Below are 23,836 nucleotides of genomic sequence, written 5' to 3'. Positions count from 1 at the left end.
GGATGTTCTTTTTCATTTTTTTCTTTTTAAGTAAATGAGCTTCATCTCAATACGATTAAAAAAAAAAAAACAAGCTTCAAAAATGCTCAGTTTTTGCATATACATTTAAATAGGAGCAATTGCACTATCATGTCTTGTTGCAAATGTAATTGGGTTGGAGGTCTTTTTTTTTTTTCAAAACTTTGAATGAAAGAATTTCTAAGTTTCCAAGCGTACATCCTCCTCTGTCAAAAATCATCCCGTTTTTGGCTCAGAGACATCGTTTTAGAAGATATTACTTTGTTGCCTCTCACATCTTACATGTATTGAATGTGCAGGCGCTGGTGAGTCAAGCTAGCTCTTGTTCAGTTCAAAAAGTAGTGGTTTGCCTTGTGAGCTAATATTTTCGATTAAGGTTACTTTGAAAGGTATAAAGACATTATTAGCTCTCTTTTGTGTGTGTGTGTGTGCATGTGTGTAAGGGAGTGTGTGTTATTTTCTGTAATGGGGAGAATTCCAGCAGTGTTGGGCAGCCTGCTAGTTCATTGCACAAAATAAATAGTTTTCTTTTGTTCTTACTGGGAATCAGATTAGCCTATTGATTAGACATATCTCAGCCTTTCGTATTTACTTTTAAAAAAGAGCGTAGCAAAATAAGATGATTTGTAAAGCCTGCTCGAAATGTTTATATTACCAGCTCTTCATGCATCTGTGACAAGGAATGCATTTCAAGGAGACATTCGTAGAGCACCGGGGGGCTGCTGAAACCCTGATCGGGTCTCCAGGTGTAAAGTTTCAGGACACTCACTTAAAGTGGCAGTTTGGTGATAAACCGGGTTGGGAATGAAGCCCCCGGCAGCGAGAAGATTGCCTTATTCAGCAAGCGATTGATAAATATGCTTTATCATGAGTCAGATGTTCAGGAAACTCTGCTAGATCCCCTGGTGTTTGTTTTTGCAGAGCTGTTAGTAGGAATACAGCAAGCAGCAAACCCAGATGTTTTACTTGTTAATTTGTATGCACAATAGCAATTTTTCACTCGCATAGCATCTCCACTGATGCAACATTTTGTTCTTATGACATAGCATCAAAAATTCAAGAAGTAATCTGAAAATGTTGAAGCTGAGATGTCAGGTCTTCACAGGAAACCTGCTCTCGGAGTGGCAGACTCCTCACCATTTCCTTTGATTGCTAAGTTTTTAATAAAAAGCAAATTAGAAAATGAAGATCGTCTCGTGGCTCGATTAGGCGTAGCAGGTATCTCTGTTCGACGTTGTCATTCAGCATGTCAGGCGGTAACCTGATTGGGGATGTTTTATTTCGTATAATAGTCTCAAAATCAGACTGAAAGGTTGGCTTAAAAAATACCTGAAGTATTTTCTGTGTGCTCCGAGGCTGATAACAAACTCTGCAGTTCCCTTTTTAATAACTAGGGGGGAGCTATGAAACTTCAAAAGGTTCATGATAAATGTTTTTGACAATGCGTCAGCTGAACATTAGGCAGAATCTTGGTAAATCCCCTCATAAGTGGTTTAAAATGGAGTTTTGAACTTTTCCTTCATAAGTGTGTGCTTAAGATGTCATGGTATCTTTGGGTTTAAAAGATTCGTTTTATCTGGTATACGCGAACTGTCGGTGTTTCTGTCTGCACCTCCGAGAGTGAAAGGGGGAAAAAGTTCAGCCGCTGTCCTCGCGGCAGCCGGAGCTCATGCAGGTGCTCTTGGCCATGAGACGAGTGTCGGCAGCAGAAAAGGAAAAACCAAACAAGATACTCCAGGTAAATCTTACAGTAAATCTCCCCAGCTGACAGGGTTTCAGAATGACCTCACTGCGACAACCTGAAAACTTTCCGGTAATAGACCAAACAATGCTTGCACATGGCAACTGCTTGTTGGGTTTTGTGGTTCATTGAGAAAGCCAGATGAAAGCAAGTTTATTGCTGCTCTTTGAACCTCGCCTCCCCCCGTCCTGTCACCTGTGCCACTAAAAACAAAGTGAAAATGCTTCTTTCCTTGGCTCTCTCGGAACTGAATGCCGAACGTTACGGTTTATCCGGCTCTTTTCTTTGAATCGCTGTCTTTGCAGGACTGCTCTGTGCATGACACCCTTTGCATTTCAAATGAATTCAGTTTATAGTGCAATGTGGTGAAGTCCAGACTCAGCAAAATGCTTGGGCCCTTGCCTAGTTTTAAGCTCATGAGTAGCTCCGCTGGTGGCGTCAGTGTGTTTTAGGGGTATATAGCTGAAGACTCGGCAGAAAGAATGGTCCAAAAACTTTGATCACCAAAACTAGATATGTAGAGAAAATGCCAAAAACACAATGGTGTCTTAAAGGAACAGAGCAGGAAAGAGGCTGCACGTTGACAAAACTAACAGCACTTTGGGAATCTCCAAAAGACCCTGGTCTAGATGACGTCTGGTGTGAAGTCATTAAGGGACTGCTCAGGAACTCGTGCTAATGATCTACTCAAGGGCCAAAACACAAAATATACTGGCAGTCAATCTCCTGCCTATAAATCATGAACAATTCAAATAGTGTGTAGCATTAGACCCTACCACATTGGAAAAATGTTTGGATATGTGCTTCTTGTGTAGGTTAAGTGACCTACTTGCAAAATTTTTCACTGCTACTGGAGAGACTTAATTTTGGTCCTCGAGCCAAATTATTCGCTTCCGTCCTGAACCCCTTTCTTTCTTCCCACGCTCCCTGAAGGGAAGAAGTTCTTGTACTTCACAACGGCATCTCCTACTGGCAAATTTTAGAAGCAAGAGAGACTAGCTCAGTAAGGAACGGCTTAATGTGTGTGCTTAAATGGGCAAAGCCGACAGCGAGGGCTCAGTTTGCAAGATCTCCACTCCCATTTTGCAATGTCAGCAAAGCGGGCCAGATTTCCAAATCTCAGTATATGGGAGTTCATGTTATTCCAAGTGGGAGTGGGCATCTGTGCCTTTGGAAATTGCCCCTTTTATCTGATTCCTGGCCAAAGGAACTTTTTTTTTTTCCTTATAGTGACAGTAGACAATGGGCAACCAGCTGTTTCAGGGACACTTTTAAAAAGGTGCTAACATTTGCATTTTCATCCCATGTTGTAATTCATGTTCACTATTCATGAAATAGCGCTTAGTAGCTGACTTTATACATTAGGCATGAGAATTCCCAGATCTGCAGTTCTGTCATTGTGTAGGACAGGGACAAGCCGGCCTTTGCAGGACTTCTCCCTCCCTCACCCATACCCACTTATTAACAGCTTCACCCAGGTAATGAAGTTGAACTGATGGCAAAAGGCTAGAAGGTCACGGGAAGGAATGTGTTCAAGAAGTTTTACATATTGCTCACGGTGTTTTAATTTCTATTCATGGGGAACAATAAAGCATAAATTTTCTGTCCAGTCATAATAGTAATTGTAATGTTACCTATAGGATGAAAGAATAGCTTGAGTTCTTAAATGTCATAACTATTTTCGGTATAAAATAATAAATTTTAGTTTTCTGTTGCAGCAGTGTTGGCCCCTGCATATAGGTTGTGGAAAACTTTGTTTGCAAAAACAAAGCTATTGTTTTAACAAAAGCCACAGAATTTTTGCCTTTCATATTGAATCAGTAGCATAATGAGTAGTGGAGCAATAGTTCAACATCAAAGGAGACTTTTTGGATATATAGTGTGTTGCAGCAACAGCGAAAAAGTTCCCACCAGAAAGGAATTTTTCCATATGTGAACAGCAAACATATGTATTAGGTTAAAACCATAAGATTTCCTTTGCTTTCCACCAAAAACAAGGGAGAAGTTAAGTACAGAGGTTTTCAGGCAGTCATGTGCTGGAATGCAGCGCAGAGAACAAGCGTGTCCGAGGAGAGCAGGGTCAGTGGACAAAGCTCTACTGAAAAAAAAAACCCTGTGATGATGCGTCCACAATTTGGCCCAAACATCAGTATTTTGCATCTTAAAAATACACTTTTTTTGCTCTTACTGGTGGACCTACATTGGTGATCTTCATAAATATTTTTCACTCTCTGTCTTTAATAGGAATAAACCCAAACACGTTTGCTGATCTCCATAAAATACTTTAAAGGAGATAATGATTGCTTTAAAAACATATGTGAGTATAGAACGTTAGGTAGAAAATAAATACCTGAGATTAATTCTGATGGGATACTTGGCCTGCTTTCTTTAAATAAGAGTTGTGTTTGACACTGTAAATTGTGAGACCACCTAGTATAAAGAAGTTTTTGCCCAGACAGCTCATGCTTACAGCTGCATGGAGAGATAAAGGTACTCAAGATCAGGCATTTCTGTAACATAATTGTAAAGCATCTCCATATATATTTCTGAAACAAAATTTGCTTTAATTTTTGTTAACATTCACATGGATTTACTTTAGGCTTCCAGAGCTAAGTTTTCTTCTCATGAACAGGGAGAGAAAACACATCAATGGATGTAATTTGAATTTAGAAGACACTTAAAGAGGGGCCTGCATTCAAAATTATTGTTGGCACATGTTTTGAGGATGTAAAGTGGAAGCCTTCTTCTGTGCACATTAGTAAGGAGATAATTAAAACTACAGTAGGTAATTATGGTAGCTTTTATTACTGCATCTTTCATTAACTAATTATATTAATTTGGTAATGTTTGAAAAATTCTTTGAAGATGAAAAGTGCTAACTATTACTACCTTTAGTAGTAGTATTAACTTTGCACTGGTCATAAATATTGAAGTCTCTTCTTGATACAGATGCACATCTGTGTGTGCAGAGGTGCTGTTAGAGCCAACAAGATTTATATAAGTCTATCAAGAAAAGATTGGGCTATTACCTGGCATAATCTGAGCACGACACTCTATGACTTTTCTGCAGACACTTTTAGTTTCAAAATAAAAATGTGTTTTGTTTTTTTTTAACATTTTTAGAAGATTTTCCTTTCCATGTAAATACCCCTTATTTATTCAACCCTCAGTACCAAAGAGAGACATCTACCAGGTTCATCGTGATCCCAGACCTGCTGTTGGTGTGATGGGAGCAGGAATCATGCCCTGTCTACACTCAGGAGCCCACCAAAAATATGACATTATTTTAGGTCAAAGAAGAAGAAATCTTGCACCTTTTGTAAATACGGCATCACCACAGTAACGATTAATACTGAGCAATTCAAAGTAATTATGATTTCTGTTTATGTAATTCTTCCAGAACTGATTTTTTTTCAGTGAATCCAGCACTTCTCTTTTGAAATATCCTATGATTATAGGATAATCAAATCAGTTTTCATGTGTTAAGGACTAAATCCTTCATATATTCCCATTTCATACTTGTTCATGTGATTTGTAGAAATCTTTCTCTTACCCGCTTTTAGTTGATTTAGATTAAGCCTTGTAACTAATGCCAAAAACGTATTCCTGCCATGAAAGGGGATTTTGTAATGCTGGCATCATACCTTTTTATTTCTCTGTGGCTCCCTGTCAAGACTATACACTTTACAAGTTTAGGGGTTTTTTTGTTTGTTTGTTTCTTTGTTTGTTTTTTTAAGAAATCCTTTGCAGCCTCAGTCTGGCATCCAGAAGCCAGGCTGAATTCCTCTGGTCTCATGCATCATCATCTCTGCGAGCTGCACAGGCCAAGCTCAGCACTCGTTCCACATGTGCCTCTCTCTTGTCTCCCAAGTGCTCTCAGTTACCATGAGCAAAGTTGAGTTTGAAATAAAATTTAATTAACCATTTTGCTGATGATAATCAAGCCACAATAGAATAATAGGAAAACAGTGCCTCGCTGGAAATGAAGCTCAGCTGTTCATTTCTCCTTTCAGATCAGCCGGTAACCAAACATGTCATCTATCACAGTGACAATACTGGACTCATCCACCGGCTCCACTTGAGGTCCCAAAATATGACAGCAATATTTCAGTGGCATACTCTCAAAACCATTACATTTTTCTTCCATCCCTCTCATGTCTCCCAATGTCGTATGTGACCAAAACATTTACATTATACATTTATTTTAGGATCCTTTCCATTTTTAGAAATAAATCAAATGAATGTTCCTTTTATACAGCTGTAATTCACCCACATTGTTGCAGTAGAGCTTATTATCTCATTTACATTTTTAAGTGCTTTTCAAAGCGTAGGATATCTGGGCTGGAAAGCAAAACATTTCATTTCTTTGTTCTCAGGCCAACACAAAGCACTTCCAAGGTCAGGTATGGTGTAGACTTTCAACAGCAAACATGTTTACATGGCATTTGAAAGCGGGTTTAACTGAAAAAAAAATACTGTCTTTATAATAGTGATGTAAGCCAACTTAGCAAAGATGAGAGAAGGGGATTAATTTTGTACCTGGAAAAACTGAACTTATTAAGTTAGGCTTTGTTTTCCATTCAGGGGAAAAAAAACCTCTGACACTCAAAAATTGGCCAATTTTTTTTACTTTTTTCTATGTCTTTTCTTCATCTCAATAGCTATTAACCATAAGCACTGTTATTCTTTGGGCAAAACCTGACACTTTGAAGCTGTGGAATAAAAACTGCATTTCTAAACCAAACCAAACTGTTTAATTTTACAAAAGAGATGTTCTCTGGCGTACCTCGGATAAGTCATCTGCTGTTTTTAAGAGCTTTCTACATGGTGAAAACTTATCTGTCAGACACAGGAAAGATTTGGTGGAGGTGGGTGGCTTCAGGAATCGCTATCAGCATTCAGCCTCTGACCACTGCATGTTAAGCTTTTTTGACAATAGAGACATTTTTCAATGTGATCTTCGAAAGGGTGCATTATTCATGACAGCCATCATGATTCCTCCTAGAAAATTAAAATCATGGGCAACAATCTTGCTTGCTTCTAATTACTATTTTCAGAGATAGTCACATGCAGGAATCTACAGCAACCATGAGATTTTGATGTTACTTTTTTTTTTTTTCACATGGCTTTGATCAAGTACTGATCTTTTGGTTTTGCTAGGTTGTCCTAGTGCAGAGTCGAAGGCTGAAATATCCAAATGAACACTCTGAATTACTCCTAGGGCAGCCTTTATAAACAAAACTACAAAGTGACTGGCAGGAGAGCCCGTGTGCAACACATTTAGGTTCACCATCAATAGTCAAAAAATGGTAAAGTTAAAAGCATCTGTGATTGATTGGAGGCCTTAGTCTTTTCTGCAGCCCCAATACAAAAGGTGCCAACAGCTAGTTGTGATTGGAAAAGTTTGTAAACTCACACAGTATATTGCTTTCAGCAACTGATGAATGGATAATTATAAGACTTCATAGTTTGTTATACTTGTATGCAATAGTTTAAAAAAATATATTTTTAAATTGTACTTGTTTAAGACATTGTTCTCTGAGTGAAATGGAATATGTATGCGCCATGCTGACAAATACTGCCTAGAGTAGGTGGACCTAACAAAGACTGTGTGTCATCTGAATTTCCCAAATGAAATTACTTCAAGATGCATCACAAACCCTCAGTTATAGGGGAACCTCTCAATTTATGCTCTGCAAAGTATGTTTGTCTGCTGTAGGAAAGTAAAAATAATCCATCCGTTTTGTATTCAGTACCTGTGGATTTCCGTGAGGGAGTGTGCTAGATACCTGTTCTCTGAGACAAGTGCATGCACATACACTCAGAAGTGGATGTGTTTATACGCTACGCCTTGGTCATCTTCAAAGTTGTGTGAGAGTCAAACTTGCTCCTGAGTGCTTGGAGGGAATCCTTATTTTTCACCGTGCCAAGCTGTTTGGATTTTATAACCCGGTCACGTGGAAGCAGCAGAAGGCAGATCTGACTTTGTAGTTTACCCAGGTGTGCTCTGTGAATGCTGCTCAGAGCTGGCCTGTACTGGTCATGCCTGGACACTTGGGCGTTGCGGGAAGATTTTGTCAAATTACTTTGGTCCTTAGTGATCTTTCCAATACACCGAGTGCCCTGCTCTTTGTGTGTTACATTTCCACGTTGCACAACCTGATCACTTTAAGTTTTAAAACAAGGTCGGCTTGTTTGTATTTTAAGTTACGATATTAAATGTACAAAATAAAAGCCTCCAATTCACACATGTTTAATCATATTCATGCAAATGAATGGTACTGCAAAACTTGTTGAGTGTTGAAGATCAGTCATATATTCAAGACTGGATTTTAACATTTCTCAGAAGTGATGATAGCATAAAAGTCCCTGGGCAGATTTGAAGTTCATGCTTGGGTCTGGTTAAATTTTTTGGCATTGGAACATGTAATAGTCTTATAGCTATAAGACTTTAAAGTTAATGCCTGGCATCACTTCAAAACAATGTGCAAGATCTATCATAAGTAGTCCTCTTATCTTATCTCCATAGCAATTTTATCCCGTAAATAATTTGAGAGCACAGTATTTCAGTGCTGTGGAAGGAGCAAGGGTTTTTTTCTGTTAAATCTTCGTACTGGTGTACTTTTCATGATCCTGATTTACGAACGGGCATTCTGCTTTGAGGAAGCGAAGGAGAATGAGAAAGGAAGCATGAGAACAAGAACCACGCCACGTGTCCTGCAAGAGGCACCAGGACCCCAGGGACTCTTGGTCCCTCCTTTGCAGCACACCCCGCACAAGTTCTCCGAGCAGCTCAGCTTTTAAAACAGCCACCCCGGAGGCACCTCAGTGGATCTGGTAGCGTATCCCCAGGGCAGGTCCCTGCTCAGAGCCGGTCCTCACCCTGCTCCGCGCTTTTCAGCCGATGGGTAGCTGTGCCCTGATTTCCTGGCATACAAAAGATAGCTCAAAATATTCCCTTTCTGCTGCCACAGCCGCCTCTGTGCTGATGTCAATCTAACATCCACATTGTGCACTTTGCTTCAAGTCAGCACTTGCTGTTAACAATGCCTTTATTCAGGCTGACAACATAACTAAGCTTTTAGTAAGTGTGTAAGTAAACGTTAAGTGTGTATTCAAACATCCAACAATGGCTAGGAAACTTTAAAAAAAAAATCTTTGAAACTTTGTATTGTTTGTTTGGTGTGTATCTGTTAGAAATAACACAGACTATCAGTTCCTTGGGGCATGACTTTTCTTTTGTGAAGCACATAACAAAAAGATCAAGGCTCTGAGGGGCTGCCATAATAGAAATAAATATATAAGAAGAACAATAATGACAAAATAAATTTGTCAATGTATTTTACGAGCTCGGTTTAGAAGTGATTATTTCTGAACTAAAGAGAGACTGGATGGTTGTGGTAAAGTGACACGATCGTAATATTCCCTTTATTTATTGCCATTTATGCTGCGTTTGTTGCTCACATGCTCGACTGCACTGCAGGGCAGGAGGGGAGCCCCTCGGCTCAGCGAGTTTCCCACTGCAGTAGCACGGAAGGCGATTTCACTGAAATTCCAGCCAGGGATTTCCAGAGGGCTCTTCTTCTGCCTTTGAGGAAGAGTTTTTGGTACACTGCAAAAGCCTTCCCGGGAAGCACAGGTTGCACAAATGAGGCACGAACCAAAACCTGACAGAGATCCCGCAACTGATCGTTGCGCCGTGTTGCCTGTGAGTTTTTGTGTCGTTCCACGTTTCTCACGTGTGCTTTGCACCCCTTGGTGTTGTTTCAGGCCTTGCAGGACGAAGCGGAAAGTTACCGCAGCCAGGCGCGCACCGCAGAGAAGAAGCTGCAACACAAGGAGCTGCAGGCCCACATGCAGGTAGGGCTGCTCTCCCCAGTCCTCTCCCCTTGGGCAAGGGGGTTCGATGGTTAAAAATAATACCTTGCTTCAAAGCAAAAGCACATCTTTTCCTGCAAAATTTTCAGCTAGCTTTCTTTTCTGTTTTTGTTAATAAAAGAGAATTAAACCGTCTGAGCCCTACAGGCAAATACTTATCTCTTGCTCTCTGTTTCAAGTTGGTATTTCAACTATTCTAGCTGTTAAATGATGCATTTATTTTCCAGTGACTGCACTGTTTTACCATAGGTTCCTGGGACTATTCTAACCTGTTTGTTAATGGCTTGTATTAAGAGAATTATAATTGGACAATAACTGAGATAAAAAAATAATCTTTATTGCTGATCTTATGCATTCATTGTCCTAGCATGTTGTCTGTAAACACTTCCATATGATTAATACTGCTAAAATTAATGTGGACACTTTCAGTGAAATCAGAGATTTAGTGTGCTTCAAGCAAAAGAGTGCATGTAATTTACAGAGTGGTATTGAAACAGAAAGCCAATGATCTGCCTTTAAACCGGATTAAATCGATGCATTCAGGAAAATGTCGAGGTTGTGGATATCTGAATCGCATACAGATTTACAGATCTCCAATACAAATGAGGTTTTGCAGCATTTCAGAACTTCATTTGGCGGTGCACAAACAGTATCCATAAATGTGGAGTAACTTGGGGTGGCTGTAAAAGGAATCATGATGAATTGCAAATATTTCCCCCCAGTTGTCATTAGCCTGCTTGCGGATAGGAGCCCTCGTTCGCCCCCCATGTTTACCCGCAGGTACTTGTGCTTAGGAAAACCAGTGATAAGCTTTGCTTCTCTCTCTCCACTTCTGCCTCACAGACGTAGATGCTGGGCCACTTCACCCCTAGCTGCAATGGGGAATTCAGTGTAATTGGTGGCCGGCCTACAAGCATTGCATTTCAGCTTCAGCCTCCCAGAAAAGAAGGGAAATTAGCTATTTGGTGCATAGTTGTTCCTCCAGGGAAACAACATTGGCCTGAATGCTGTGAAGTGACGGTACTCTAGCAAATGCCTTATTTTTGTTATTTTTTTCTTTAATCTTTGGTATTGCTGTTTGGCATTTTTTCTGACCCTTTCTGCGAGGGTATCTAGGAGGAGAAACAAAAAATGACTGATGAAATACCAAGGAAAAAGGTAAAAGCACGTGGATTGGCAGCGTGGACTATTCTTTCTGCCTCAGAGGTCTTCTCTTAGGAGATTTCTGTGTCCAAACCCACCTGCAGGAATATCCTGCCCGGGTGGATTTAATGAAGGACCAGCTCTGCTGGGAGGGAACAGTTCTCAGTATAAATGGATCAGAAATGTTACTTAAATGATGCTGCTGCATCACCCAGCTCAGAGCTGTTTCGGCAAAGCAGTACCGTGTTGGGGGATCTGTGGTGGTGCTCCCATCCGAGTGCCTCCGCAGTGCTGCCCCTGCCACTCCTGCACTGAGACTTCCTGAACAGGCTGCGTCTGTTGAGACAGTTCTTGCTTAGGTGCCTTTGGTTTTTTAGGCAGACACCCATTTTGCAAGTTGTTAGCGTGTCTCCTCTGTGACTGGTTGATCCCCTAGTTACGCTTTTCTGTCCAGAAGAAAAAGGCAAAGGTGACAGCCCTGGTGTATTCCCCATCGTTATGCTGAGGACAGACTACCTGTGAGCACGTTCATCAAGCCTTAACAGCAGCTGATGACTCCTCAGCTGATTAGGGAGCCGAAATATTTAAGGCAGTAACTTACAACTTGCTTTCTTGCTTTTACAAAATATTCCCTGCGTCAGGATTGCATAAAACATCAAAATTTGCACTGGCACTGTTACAAAGGCCACTCTTCTGAGCTTTTACATGTCTGTAAATAAGGAGGAGAGAGGGTTAAACAGCTTCTGTTTTTCATTAAAAGGAAAAATCTTGTGTTTTGATTCTATAACAACAACAAACAAATGAATGAGACATGAAAAAACATTTTGTTGTGCTTTTAATTAAAAATAAAAAGCTGTTTCTCGTTATGGCTAGTTGGGTGGTATCTCAGTGCTCCATGTTTGTCTCTTCTCAGTGCAGTGTCCTTATAACTCTTCAGGCTCCAGGAGTGACTGGCAGACCCACAGAGCTTAGCTCTTTGTGCCAGTAACCCTCTGGTGATTGCACAGAGTTAACCTTTCCGTATGATAATTATCCGGAGAGGCAGAGTCAACCCACTGACATAAACTGTCCCGTAAATAGCAGGGGAGAAGCGTGTTAGGAGGACTCTGATGGCAAGCCGTGAGCTGTCTGGGGGTGAGCGTGGCGTTGCAGCTCTGAGGAGCTCTTGTTTTTATGGAGCCTTTTCATTCCAGGATTTCATGTTATTGTGTGAACTGGTGTTTATTCCTGTTTACTTTTTCAATCTTCTTACGGTGTGAGTAGAAGCAATCACGGTCTGTCTGTGTCATTTCACCAGTGGGACAGATTGTCGTGCTGCAGCATGGCAACGTTATGCGAATGACGTGCTGCAGTCCCAATGAACGTACGTTTGTCAAAAGCAGTTTTCTTTCATTGTACTGTTTCCAATACTTTTACCTTTTATTCCCATTTTGACTAACTTAAATCATTGCATCCCTTCAACAGAGGATCTCCAGTCTCTGCTAAGCATGCCTATATAGGGCAATGGTGCCCATGGTCAGTACTGTTATTTCTAGACTTGAGTCTTAGAATTGGCTATATCGTCTGTCTTCATGTTGAAATGCTGGATGTTTTCCGAAAATTAGATGTCTGACCTCTTGAGATGTATGTAAGTGCATTCATGGCAAGTGACAAGCTAGCAGTAAATAAAGTGTAACTCACCCTTAATATAGAGCTTTATATATGTATGTTTCTTGATATATAGTCCCTAGGCAGTTAAAGCAGTCTAAGAAGGTTCCTAGAAAATTTGGGTGCACCGAAACCTTTTCCTTGCAAACCAATGATGAAGTTTCTTATATCTCAGTAATATGTAAAATATGGAAACTGATCCCATTTAGATTATGTTCCTGTACCATACTTGCAGTATAGTTCTTGTAGTGTATTGCGTGGTTGCCTCTGATATGTGCGCGGATCTAATGCAAGACAAGATATCTGACAGAAATGCCTTTCGTTCTATTAAAAATGTTTCTCTTCCGTGAATTATACAGCTTGATGCGGTTGTCAGTCATAGTTAAAAAAAATCCAAATTGTTCATACAGCAGATTTCACATCCTGTGTATGTGTAATTAAATATGACGCATCAGTAAGAGGTTAAGCATGTGCCTCAATGAGTATGGGAGTTTAAGCATGTGCAAAGAATTTTGCTGAATTGGGGCCTGTATAAAAAATCATGGTAGTGATCTTGTTCTTGCTTTATTACCTAGATTTCTTTAAAATACCTCATTTAATTTCAATTTCCTTTTGGTAAGGATAATCAACACAACTCAGAACAGTAGGAAACTCCAGTAATCTTTCTTTAGATAATTGCATGAAAGGATGCAAGATTTTCTTCAGAAAGAGCACGTCTATTCTTTTCATTCCTCGGTCTAATATTTGTAGCTATAGGGCTGGATTGGGTATGACACAAAATTTCTAATAAGGGGATGATACAGGGGGAAAAAAAGTTTGTCGTGTTCATGAACAATCAAGGTAACATCATGACAGGTATTCGAGCCATAGGAATAGTCTTCCAAACTGCCAAGTCACAATTAGAGACTTAAGGAGAGAGATTCTCTGAAAACAGAAAATCAATTATGTTCAATTCATGAATATTACTGACAAAGGAAGGGGAATGCCAATATAGGTTTCCCGCCCTTTAACTTCTTTTTTCTCAAGTAGATTATTAAAGAGGGAGAAAAGAGTTATCTGAATAACGATGCTCTAGAAGTATTTGGAGTAAAATGGAACGGCTTAGTTTGTTAAGTGGATTTCACTTGTGTTCAAATGACAACAGGAGTGATAATTGTAAAAGAGCTATGATTCAAAAGCATTCAGCGAGTTTTCATTTTTAATGTTTATTATTCTGACTTGCTCAATATTTTATGACTGCTGGATATTTACCACATTCAGCCTAACGTACTGTTTCCATGCCAACTAAATATATTTGTTCTCAGATGAATGCTGTGATGCATCATTCTGAAATTTTAGCTGCTGTGTAGCACAGGGAACTTCTAACATTTGCCACACCTTATCCTTGATGGGAATGGTGTTACTGTCTGCAGATTTCAGGAGCTATGAGTAAAGAAACAGTAAGACAGAGATGAGCAAGATAAGCCTATGTCCAGGGTATGCGCCCCAAATAATTCTTAAGGCAACAAAGGCTGGAAGGCTTGAGTAATATTGTCCCTTCTGTTGAGGGCTTTTTGTCCATCTTTCCATATTTTTTTATTTCAAATATACCATAGAGTGTTAAACGCACAGAAAATTCACAGAAAATCTTTGCCCTCACTTCCATTGTCCTGGCCTGCCTTTACAGTTCCACGGCTGCTCCCATGACTTTGCCAAAGCTTTATGTATGTGCTGGAAAAATGACATGGAAGGAGAGGAATTTCCTCCATCTGGCCATGGTGAGCCACAGCAGGAAGTCTGCTTCCAAACCAGCCTCGTCCCTGTCGCATGAGGACTTCCAGCTCAGGTGCCTCAGATAACTGCAAACGCCAGGGCCCGTGCCTTGAATTCTCATGATTAAAACGTGATCCTTGGATCTCCAGACTTTCTCAAAGAGTTGTCTTTCTCAGAACACGCTGGAGTCATCTAAAACCAGGTTAATTAGCTGTAGTTTAGGTGGATAGTTGGACTTGATGATCTCAAAGGTCCTTGCCTGTCTAAATGATTCTGTGGTTCTAGGTTGGGCATTTAAATTAAAATCTTTGCCTTGTGGCCAATCTGCAGGTGAAGAGGATTCAGACAGTATTTGTTTTGCAGAGCTGCTGAGCCCTTTGGAAACTGAGAAACAAACAGTAAGCACGCACTGGAGGTGGTGATGAAATTCTGCCATTTGCTCTGGTTGCTTCAACCCACGGCGTTGACATCCTTCCAGAATTTTCCCCCAGAGACCCGTTTGTGCTCCCACAGAAATGGGAAGCTCAGTGTAGATCTGAACGATCTTAACCACAGAAGCGATTCGCAGCGAGGAGCCCTGGCGCTGGCTGCGGAGCAGCTGCCAGTTAACCCCACGGGCAGCCTGCGCTGGCATCGGGGCTGCAGTGGGGAAGAAGGTGAGAATCCAAAAGAATTTTCTACTGTGACTTGCAAGAAGATCGACACCGAATAATGTCACGTTCAAACAGCTCCTGAGGTTTCTGCATGCGACCAGCACGTACCGGGGAGGCTGAGTTTGGAGAGCGCCGGGTGCTGAGGGAGGGTCCTTCCCTCCGTGCCCGTTTGCTTCTCTCCTTTCTGTTTCATCTGTTGCTCTGCCAGCACCCCGAACAGGAGGGTACTGCATACTTCAGCTTTTTTCCTTTCATAAAGCATTTCAAGAAAAGTATACGTTTTGTGAAAAATGTAAAAGAGCAGCCCGAATGGCATAGCTCCCCGCAGGCTGGCACCTGAAGATCTACTGATTCAATATCTGCAGACAGCAGATTTCTTTTCTGACTACTTACGGTGGACAAATTTAAAGTTTAAAATATTTTCATGGAAAAGGAGTTGTTGGAGGGCCACATACAAGCAGCAAAGAATCTGATATAAGTGAGAGCAGCTGGTCTGTCTGTTTGGCATATGCAGACAAAGACATCTATTTCTTACATTTTCTTTCTTATTTGGCACTTCCTGACGGAGGCTGTTCAGGAAGAATGACGCTGACCTTGGTTATATTTCATGAAGGACCTTTCACGGATATAGGTGCAGCTGTAGGTGCATGGCAATGCTGACTACGGTACCATAAAATCAGTACTGTCATTATTTGGAGCCTGATTCTACTACTTCTAGTAGGTTCATGCCTACCATGCATACAATTCCACTGTTATATTCGTTAATCACTTTGATACAATAGTGCCCCTCCAATCTTTAATTAAGTCTGAGATTGTTACAATAAATCAGAACTTTGCATTTGCCATATTTTGCGTCTTGTATAGGATTTTCTTTAACAGCCTACTATGAAAGGAAAGCAGAATTAAACAGAATGTGGCATGCTGTATAGCATAAAGTTTCAAAATAGCAGAAGGAAGAAGCAGCTCAGATTCAAGCACAGAAAAACAAATTTTCAGGTGGGATTTGAAAGGAACTGGAAATCAATAGAGTTGAAAGTTACCGGGAGCTCCATATGGCAGGAACTGCAGGAGAGAAGGCTCTCACCAACTGTGAGACTGTCAAAGGGAAAAGAGGTAGATGATGATAATGTATGTGTGGAAGTCAGCGATCAAATGTTAGCTTTGGTAATCAGACACAACTGGAAAAAACACAAATGTATGCCTACTTCATAGGACTGAATGAATTATTGGAATGAAGTGGCCAGCTGGAGAGAGAGACTAACACAGAAAGTAAAGAACAAACAGTTGAAAGGAGAAAAAATATTTTCGCCAAAGAAGAATAGAAGCATATGCCAGCATGCAGGAATTAGAGAGTATTTTAACTTGACAGTTTTCTAGCTCTTCGTCTTAAATAGGAGTGAATGAGAAAGAAAGCTTACTTATAAAAGAGCAGCATATCATTTTAGAGCATCTGTGGCTTGCTTGCGCATTATCAATTAAAGGAATTGTGTTCTATCACAAGTGTGCCTGGGGTAGTTTTAAGTACAACTACAAAGGACAGTGATGGTGGCGTTTAATGCAGGGAACTAAAAGAGGAGAAGTGGCACTGCATGGAGGAGCCAGCTGGATGACAGCAGAAAAGAACACGGACCTCGCATCTCCAGGTCAGGCTCTCGGTGACGTGTGGTCGGTTAGCGAATTACCCTGTTCATTTTTAACAGGTGACGAGGTGCTTGGATGGAACTGGAAAGGACTGAAGAAAGGCCAGCTTAATGCTGATTTTAACATCATCTGAATTTTAAAGTATTATTTTGTTTGCAGTTTGATCAGCACCAAGTGCCATCTTTCAGAAGTAGGTTGGGGAGGTGCCGCCGTAGTTCTCTCCCGCGCTACCCTGCTCACCTGTGCTCAAAGTTTATAGACTTACCAGCTGTGATGCTTCGTAAATCCGGCAGCTTGCTTTCCAGTTGAGATGCTGGTTAAATTTTCCTTCTTGAAAGAGGGGAAATGGTGATAGTAAAAGTAGCTTATCTACAAAGATTTGCGTGTTCACACAGACAGTGTGAAAATACTGAGCTTAATCCCGCACGCTGCTGAGCTTTGTCAGCTCTTGCCGTCATTAGTGAGCACTCAGCACCTCTCCTATCAGATACCGAAACCTTGACTTGCTGAACCACCCCAGGATGGAAAGGATTATGTAGAAGGTAACACATGCTGGAATGTAAAACTGAAATACAGAAATACATTCCCATGGCAGTGTCAAAGATGCTTATAGCTTTATTTCAGACTTAATTATCTTGATAGCCTATTTAAAATTCTCTGCCATCGACAGAGCCATAAATGAGTACCATGTGTCTTCAGATTTGGCCCCACGGTTCCCGGGCTGCTTTCGATTCCTGCTCTTACACGAGGAGGACCACTTGTTGCGCAGTTATGACCTCTCCGGCCGATGAAAGGATGGCACTGACAAGAGCTGAAGGAAATACCGCTCAGGGACAGGGATGGCATCTGCACTGAGTCATCTCGAAGGAGGGGAGAAGTCAGGGATCCTCCAAATCCCAACTGGAACAATAGAGGAGCCCTTCAGAGGGGGAGGTTGAGAGAACAGCGTGAATTTTCTAGCCACAGCATTCCTGGTTGTTCCATGGTGTTGACAGTGAAAGCTTTTATTCCTCTCCAACTCGCGTAATCCCAAGAATGCTGTTCTTGCCATATGCAGCCCACTGCATTTTTTTAAAAGTTTTGCCTGACTTCCCTTCCTCTGCAGTTATGAATTATATAGGCTCGCGTTGCCTAACTGCAAACAGAGGATTTTCCAGGTGGGAGATCTTGGTTAAGAACAGAAAGATATCAAAATACAAACCCCTGAAGTAATAAGGCCTCTTGAACGCAGGTTGGAAGAAACTAACCGAGCAGAAAGCTCAGTGTGCAGCGAGCAGCTTGGCATAACCGGCGGTCCCTGCGGGTTAGTGAAACACCAAGGCAAGAATATTTTGGACGCTCAAATGGTTTACTAGCTAAAGACAGAAAAACAAAGGGGACAGCTATGCTACCAATTTATGTTTTATTGAAACTGTCAGAACAGATGAGGTTCTCCAGCAGTATTTTCTCCGTGGAGAACAACATGGTGCACACTTGACAAAACAACTTGCTCAGCTGATCTTGCTTAGTTACTGTTCTTAGCCACACCGTGTTCGTGCAATTTATGGTGTTCATTACTTTCCTTAAGAACTTGAGAACGGTTGTATCAAATTGCATAATATTTCTTTAAATGCGTAAGAACCATATTTCAACATACATTTCACAGTAAGAATAGAAGCTCCCACTGGCTGAAACGAGAGAGGATGAGGACTGAAAAGCAGCGGATATTTGTATTTGCCTGTATTGTGAAATGACAAATGAAGTGGCCTTGTTCTCCATTGAAAAAAAAATTAATACATCACTTGGTTCGTCATTATCAAAAATTGTTTGAGAAGATTTCAAGCCATAATTGTTCTTCCACAGCAGAACTGTGAGAGATCAGAACCTTAAGGAAAGGAACTGCAGCTTTTGGTGCAGTTTGTTCCTTGGTTGCAGGGATGGCCCAGCTTCCCCAGGCGGGCCGAAGGAGGAAGGCGCCCGTACAGTTCTCAGCAGTTCGGGGGGAGCAGAGCTGTATTCACGTAGGGCTTAGGAGTGCTGAGAAGCAGAGGAGGCTCTGCAATTAGGGAGAACAGAAACAGACTGAAGTTAATCATTACTTTGATAATTTTTTTCGTTGGTGGCGGTTGGTTGGTTGGTTGGGTTTTTTTTGGGGGGGAGGGGAGGTTGAGTGTGCATTTTTGTTTTGTTTTGTTTGTTTAATTGGGATGGCATCGTGGTAATTTGTCCTTCACTTGCCCTTTTCAAACTGCTTTCCGAAAATTACTTCAGCCATCCTCACATCGCCTGAATGAAGTTGACCTGTGCAATATTATTATTATCCTCATTTAGGATGAGACTTTAGTCAGAGATTAAATGGTTTGCCTAAGGCTGAAGGAGTTATTTTTCCCTTTTTGGTACCCTAACCTGTCTTCAGATTTATTACAACACATCTTTCATGTCTTCTGCAGAACAGATGCACAAACTTTTTAAAGAGATTTCTGTTTTGAACATCATTATAACATCATTTTACGCCACATGTCATTCTTCAAATAATGCAGGAAAGAATTTGAGAGAGACAGGAAATAGCTTATCTCATCTTACTCCCCTGAAATGTGGAGAAAATTTGATAATAATTACCTGATCCTAATTATACCTTTTGGTCACTATCCTAGTATTTCCTGGCACACGTGGAATTATCCTCCTTCACAAATATTACAAGCAGGCAGAAATTAAGATACTAAAAAACCACAAAACCCAAGTTAGGTGAGCTGCCTTTCAGTTCTTATCTGACATAAACAAAAAGTTAACTTCATGCCCTTCAAGACGAGACTTTTTTTTTTTTTTTAATTGGAACTTCAACAACTCTCTTGTGGTAGCTTCCTTTGCTTTGGCAACATTTACTCCAGTGTTTCATTTGCATTTCCCTTATGTTCCTCTGGTTCAAATCAAGTAATTTACAGTTGGGAGATCTGGAGGAGATTGCATTTGTGGTGTGTTCTTTTTTAACGTTTTGAGAGGGGGATGTTGCACTACCTGGAGTCCCCAGGGCCGCTATGCTCCGGATGATAAAGTTGGCATCACAGATCTCTCGAAAGAAAGAAAGGGAGAGCTGGCTGTGAGCAACCTAAATCTGACAAGGTGTGGCTGTGGCTGTAGAGCAAAGCACAGGGGAGAAGCATTAAAAGTGAAATTTGTCTTACTCTACTGAAAAGCTCTTGGGCCAGGCCTGACTGCTCGGCTTGGAAACTCAGTGCTGTATTTCTCTGCTGAGCACTGAATCCAACTTTTATCTCTTTTGGGAGCGGTTGGTTACCAGCTATGACAAGATCTTGTTGTAGTCTGTGCAGTTACAACTTCCCTGCTTTTTGTATCACTTTGTATAATTGCGTGAAGATTTCTCTCCTTTTTATTCTAATTTCTTGTGACTAACCATAGGTGATCTCTGCATGGCAACTTCAGCTTTCGGTTGTTTTACTGACACCAAAGATGATTGATGGTAAAACTTTAAACCTCATATGGTAGCCACCAACCTGAATAAACAAAGAGCAGTGTGGCAGCTTAATATTAAAAGCTATAAAACCTTCCTGGGGGTTCTTGGATTAAATCAACTCACCAAAATGAATTTTAAAAAGGCTTTCTCAGGACTGAAGGAAAATGAACACAACAGTAAATGAAATAGAGCTATCCTCATCCAGAAGACTAAAACCCTCCTGAGGGCTGAAGAATTGCAATTTTAAACATCTTTCGAGCACAAGAGGAGACACAGTATTTGTGGATCCTAGGGCGGCGGCTTGAGGCTATAAAAGAACAAAAAAGCCTTTAAGGCACACATGCACACACACAATCCCTGCAGACGTAGCTTTCATTGGTCAAAAATAAAGGTTAAAAAATAAAAAACCTTCCCCGATTAAAATCAGTGTATGTTAGCCCACTATGTGTTATTTGTCAGTTCTAAGAAGTGATTCAGATTTTTGCCATGCACTATGTTAATCTCTTGGTCAATAAACTTTGATAGTAACCTCCGCCAAAAATATCAGCATGTTGTTTATCAGATTATGACAGGAAACAGCTGGGATCTTATTTTCATCTTATTGTGATGCAATTATTAGTGAGCACAGTTGAAAGTAACATACTTTGTCTTAGCGAACAAACAAATTGCAGTTGTATGCCAAAGAACAGTTTGCACTGCAAGAAGTGCGTCTTCTCTCCAAAACCGAGTAAGAGACCAGCCCCAAGCAATACTTCTGCTACCAGGGCTTGCTTCTCGTTTTCTTTCTCCTTTTTCAGCCGACCCGGTCATACATAACTGTATTTTAAAGCACAGTACGTGTTTTTCCTGACTTTCCAAGAAACACCTTCATCAAAAAGCAACAATCCCCTTGGTGCTTTGCAGAGCTAACAGCAAGCATTAAAGAGCACTGGGAAAGCGACATCTTTGGAGGACACTCGCAGATTAATCTATTAAAAACAACGACCTGGTCAAATGACCGCGCTCAATGAGATCATTGTTGTTTCACTCATGGAGCTGTATTCAAATTGTTGTTGTGTCTATTTAGAATGAAACCTTCTTGACTTTCCTCTAGGAAAAATTACAGTAAGGGGTCCCTGCTGCGGGCCTGGCTCCCGAGGAAGCTGGTGTGAGTCCCAGGTCCCTGGGTCATGGTGTAGTGTGTTACACCGGGGTCAGCTCCTCGCGTCCCCATTGACTGTAAATGGGGAGCTTAAGGGCAAGTTTGGCTTGAAAGCCGGGCTTTCTTTGCTGGTTGGGTCACCCCAGTGTAGTAGCAAGGTGGTAGGAAGTGTTGGATCGAACGTAGCCTTGAACCTCAAGTGAACGTGGCCTGTAGACAGTTTGAGTAATTAAAAGGGACATTTGTCTGCCTGGGGGCTTCTTCAAACCCACCGCAAAGCTGTGCAGCAAAGGTGGTTCGTGGTGGATGGGATTGGGTCCGTGCACTAAGCCCGTATGCAGTGAAAGGGAGTCTGTCCTGACTTCAAATGCAGTTAGGGACGGGGAACAAGCCCAAGTGTTCAGGGGCTCCCAAAACTCGGGGGAAGTGGCAGCGCTGTGCCCATGGCTTCAGCTGTGGCACACGGAGAGGCCAGGCTGCACCGGCGGTGCCAGCCCAGCACCCGCAGAGCTCCCCGAGCCGTCCCACGCCTGAAGCCTCCGCTGAACGTGGCTGGCAGTGGGAATAGATTTATAACCAGCATAGCCATCCAGACCCTCGGACGTGTGAAATATACCTTCATCGCTCACAGTGAGGAAATAAAAGCATTTTGCGGTTCTAGCTGCCTGTTTCTACTCCTTTCTCACCACGAACAAATGTAAGAAATGTGAATTAACTGAAATACATGTTTCTGCTGTATCAAGGTCCCCACCCAAATGAGCAGTTGGCTCGGAAAGTATTTATGCTGGCAAAGCACCTATTCAGAACTTTGTAAGCCTTTATAGAAAGAGTAGAATAAGTTTATTGGAGTAACTTTAAAAAGCATAAATTTTGATCACTGGCTTATATACAAGCAGAGTTCAAACAAGGTTTCCTGTCTTACAGTGGTTTTTTTTCCTGTTATTTCTTTGTATTTGCATAGTAGCATCACTTGCAGTTCACAAGGAAAGCCTCTAATTGCCTATTTGCATAGAGATTTGGAGATTTCTTCCTGCACGTTGGAATGACTCACAGACAAAATTTTCATCAGATTGTTTTATTCCTCTTACATCGATAATTGTACTGAGCATAATGCGTAGCTTGGCATGCCCTGCTTTCTCCAGAAGATAGTAATTGGCACATTGTTGGGTGAACTTTGGGCTCAGTCGTCACGTGTGTGAGCATGTGTGTAAGCAGGCTGGGAGCTGGAAGTTAGATCTTACGGCTTCTTCAGATGTGAGACCGAGGTTTTGATTTGTGCTCACAATGGCAGATCTAAGAAATTTTGTATCTAAAGTAGAATCGGCACAAAATGGCATTGGTGTGTAGATGCATCGGAAAAAAGAATCAATTTGAAAGTTTAAAGATACTTCATAAATTAATCTGATATTGAATCCCTTTCATCCTTTATTTACATATTCAGCTGCTAATCCAGAAAAACACCTAAGTGCTTGGTTAATTTGAATTAAGCAGTTAATCCTATTGGAAGGTGAGTACAGATGTGAGGCCCTGATTCAGCAAAGTAATAAGGCGTGCAAATAGTCCTGCGAGATGCAAAGCTGAGCAAGGCTCTCGGGCCTCATGCGCCAAGGTTCAGCAAGTACAGCCACAGCACAGAGTACCAAAGCACAATCCTTCCAGTTGAGCTGTCCTCACCTAACGCCACTTTGTACTGTAAATTCAACATCTGTTGGATAAGGTTACAGAGTAAAATGTTCTTCTTTAGTTGTAGTGATTTTTATGCAAACATCTCCTCTCCTAACATGTCGAAGATGCTGGAACCTGTTGGTTGAGGTCTCCCAGCTGTACAATAAAACAAGCTAACATTTTTGCCTATTGTTTACTTGCAAATTTCTAACACGTGCTACTCCACTTGGTAGTTCACTTTAGAATACAATTGTATCCACCTTATGGGAAGAGAGTTAATTGTACAGATGATAATATTGCTATTTTATGTGATGAAATAGGCAGAATCTTCTTACTGGTCAGGTATCTTTATCAGGTTATGTGCAATACGCTGTAAAACTACTAGATAAACTGGTTTGCCTTAGTTCATGAAGCATGATTGAACCATGATCTGTGAGAAGGGGCAAAGAACAATTTGCAGATTTTGTGTATAATAACTTTAAAGCAGGTTTTTAAATACTTGCACTGGTACTGGCAGGCCATGAAACCTTTTGCCCATATCCCTCAATCACCTAAGAATGAAATTCAGGAAGATGCAAAGTGCAATGAAAAATGGGTGCACAGTGAACAAAAAAATGCCTTAAAAGATCCCTGAGGTTGAGAAATTTTGTAAAAACTCTCGGGAAACAGTAAGTCACCTTGTCTAAGGGAGTAAGGGGCAAACATCACACGCTGACCTGATTAAGATCCCATTAAAGACAAAAAAGAAACTTCTGTGAGCTAGAAACCTGCTGACTAACGATCTGCAGTTTGTCTGCTTAAATGCTCTACCGAGATAGATTTAGGAAAGCTAGTAGTATTCCTTCTTCTGACTATGTCCCAGCAAATGCCTTAGCATTGCCTTTTCATGACTATTTCCTTTTCATGTTTTCTTTTTCCTTTCTTCCTCTTTTATTCCGCTTTTGCTCTTTACAGGTCTTGGCTGATCTTTCTTCTCTCTTCTTAACTTTCTCTTGATCTAACAATTCTGAGTTTACTTGAACTCCAAATAGGGCAAAAGAAGCAAAAAAGTTATTCTCTAACTTCCAAAAGTAGCCGTCTCTTTATGTATTTTTCTGTTCTCTTAC

At 41.1% G+C, this 23,836-nt stretch overlaps 1 protein-coding gene across 8 annotated transcripts in view; it reads left to right on the top strand.

Annotated features, from left to right (window-relative positions):
- CEP112 (centrosomal protein 112) overlaps window positions 1-23,836 on the top strand; it is a 163,326-nt gene that overhangs the window by 135,288 nt on the left and 4,202 nt on the right. For 6 of the 8 annotated variants that reach the window (XR_013940635.1, XM_080560593.1, XM_080560596.1 and 3 more), the window contains one exon: window positions 9,530-9,619. Coding sequence is in view for 7 of the 8 variants with exons in the window: in XM_080560593.1 (XP_080416719.1) it covers window positions 9,530-9,619 (90 nt within the window). In the remaining variant the exon portion in view is untranslated. Of the gene's footprint in view, window positions 1-9,529; window positions 9,620-14,542; window positions 23,828-23,836 lie in introns of those variants that run through there. The other 2 variants (XM_080560598.1, XM_080560594.1) reach the window with 2 other exon arrangements.

The sequence above is a fragment of the Anser brachyrhynchus genome, assembly GCF_964034855.1.
Source record: "Anser brachyrhynchus genome assembly, chromosome: 18".
NCBI lineage: Eukaryota > Metazoa > Chordata > Aves > Anseriformes > Anatidae > Anser > Anser brachyrhynchus.
This window is presented reverse-complemented; position numbering and strand designations above follow the sequence as displayed.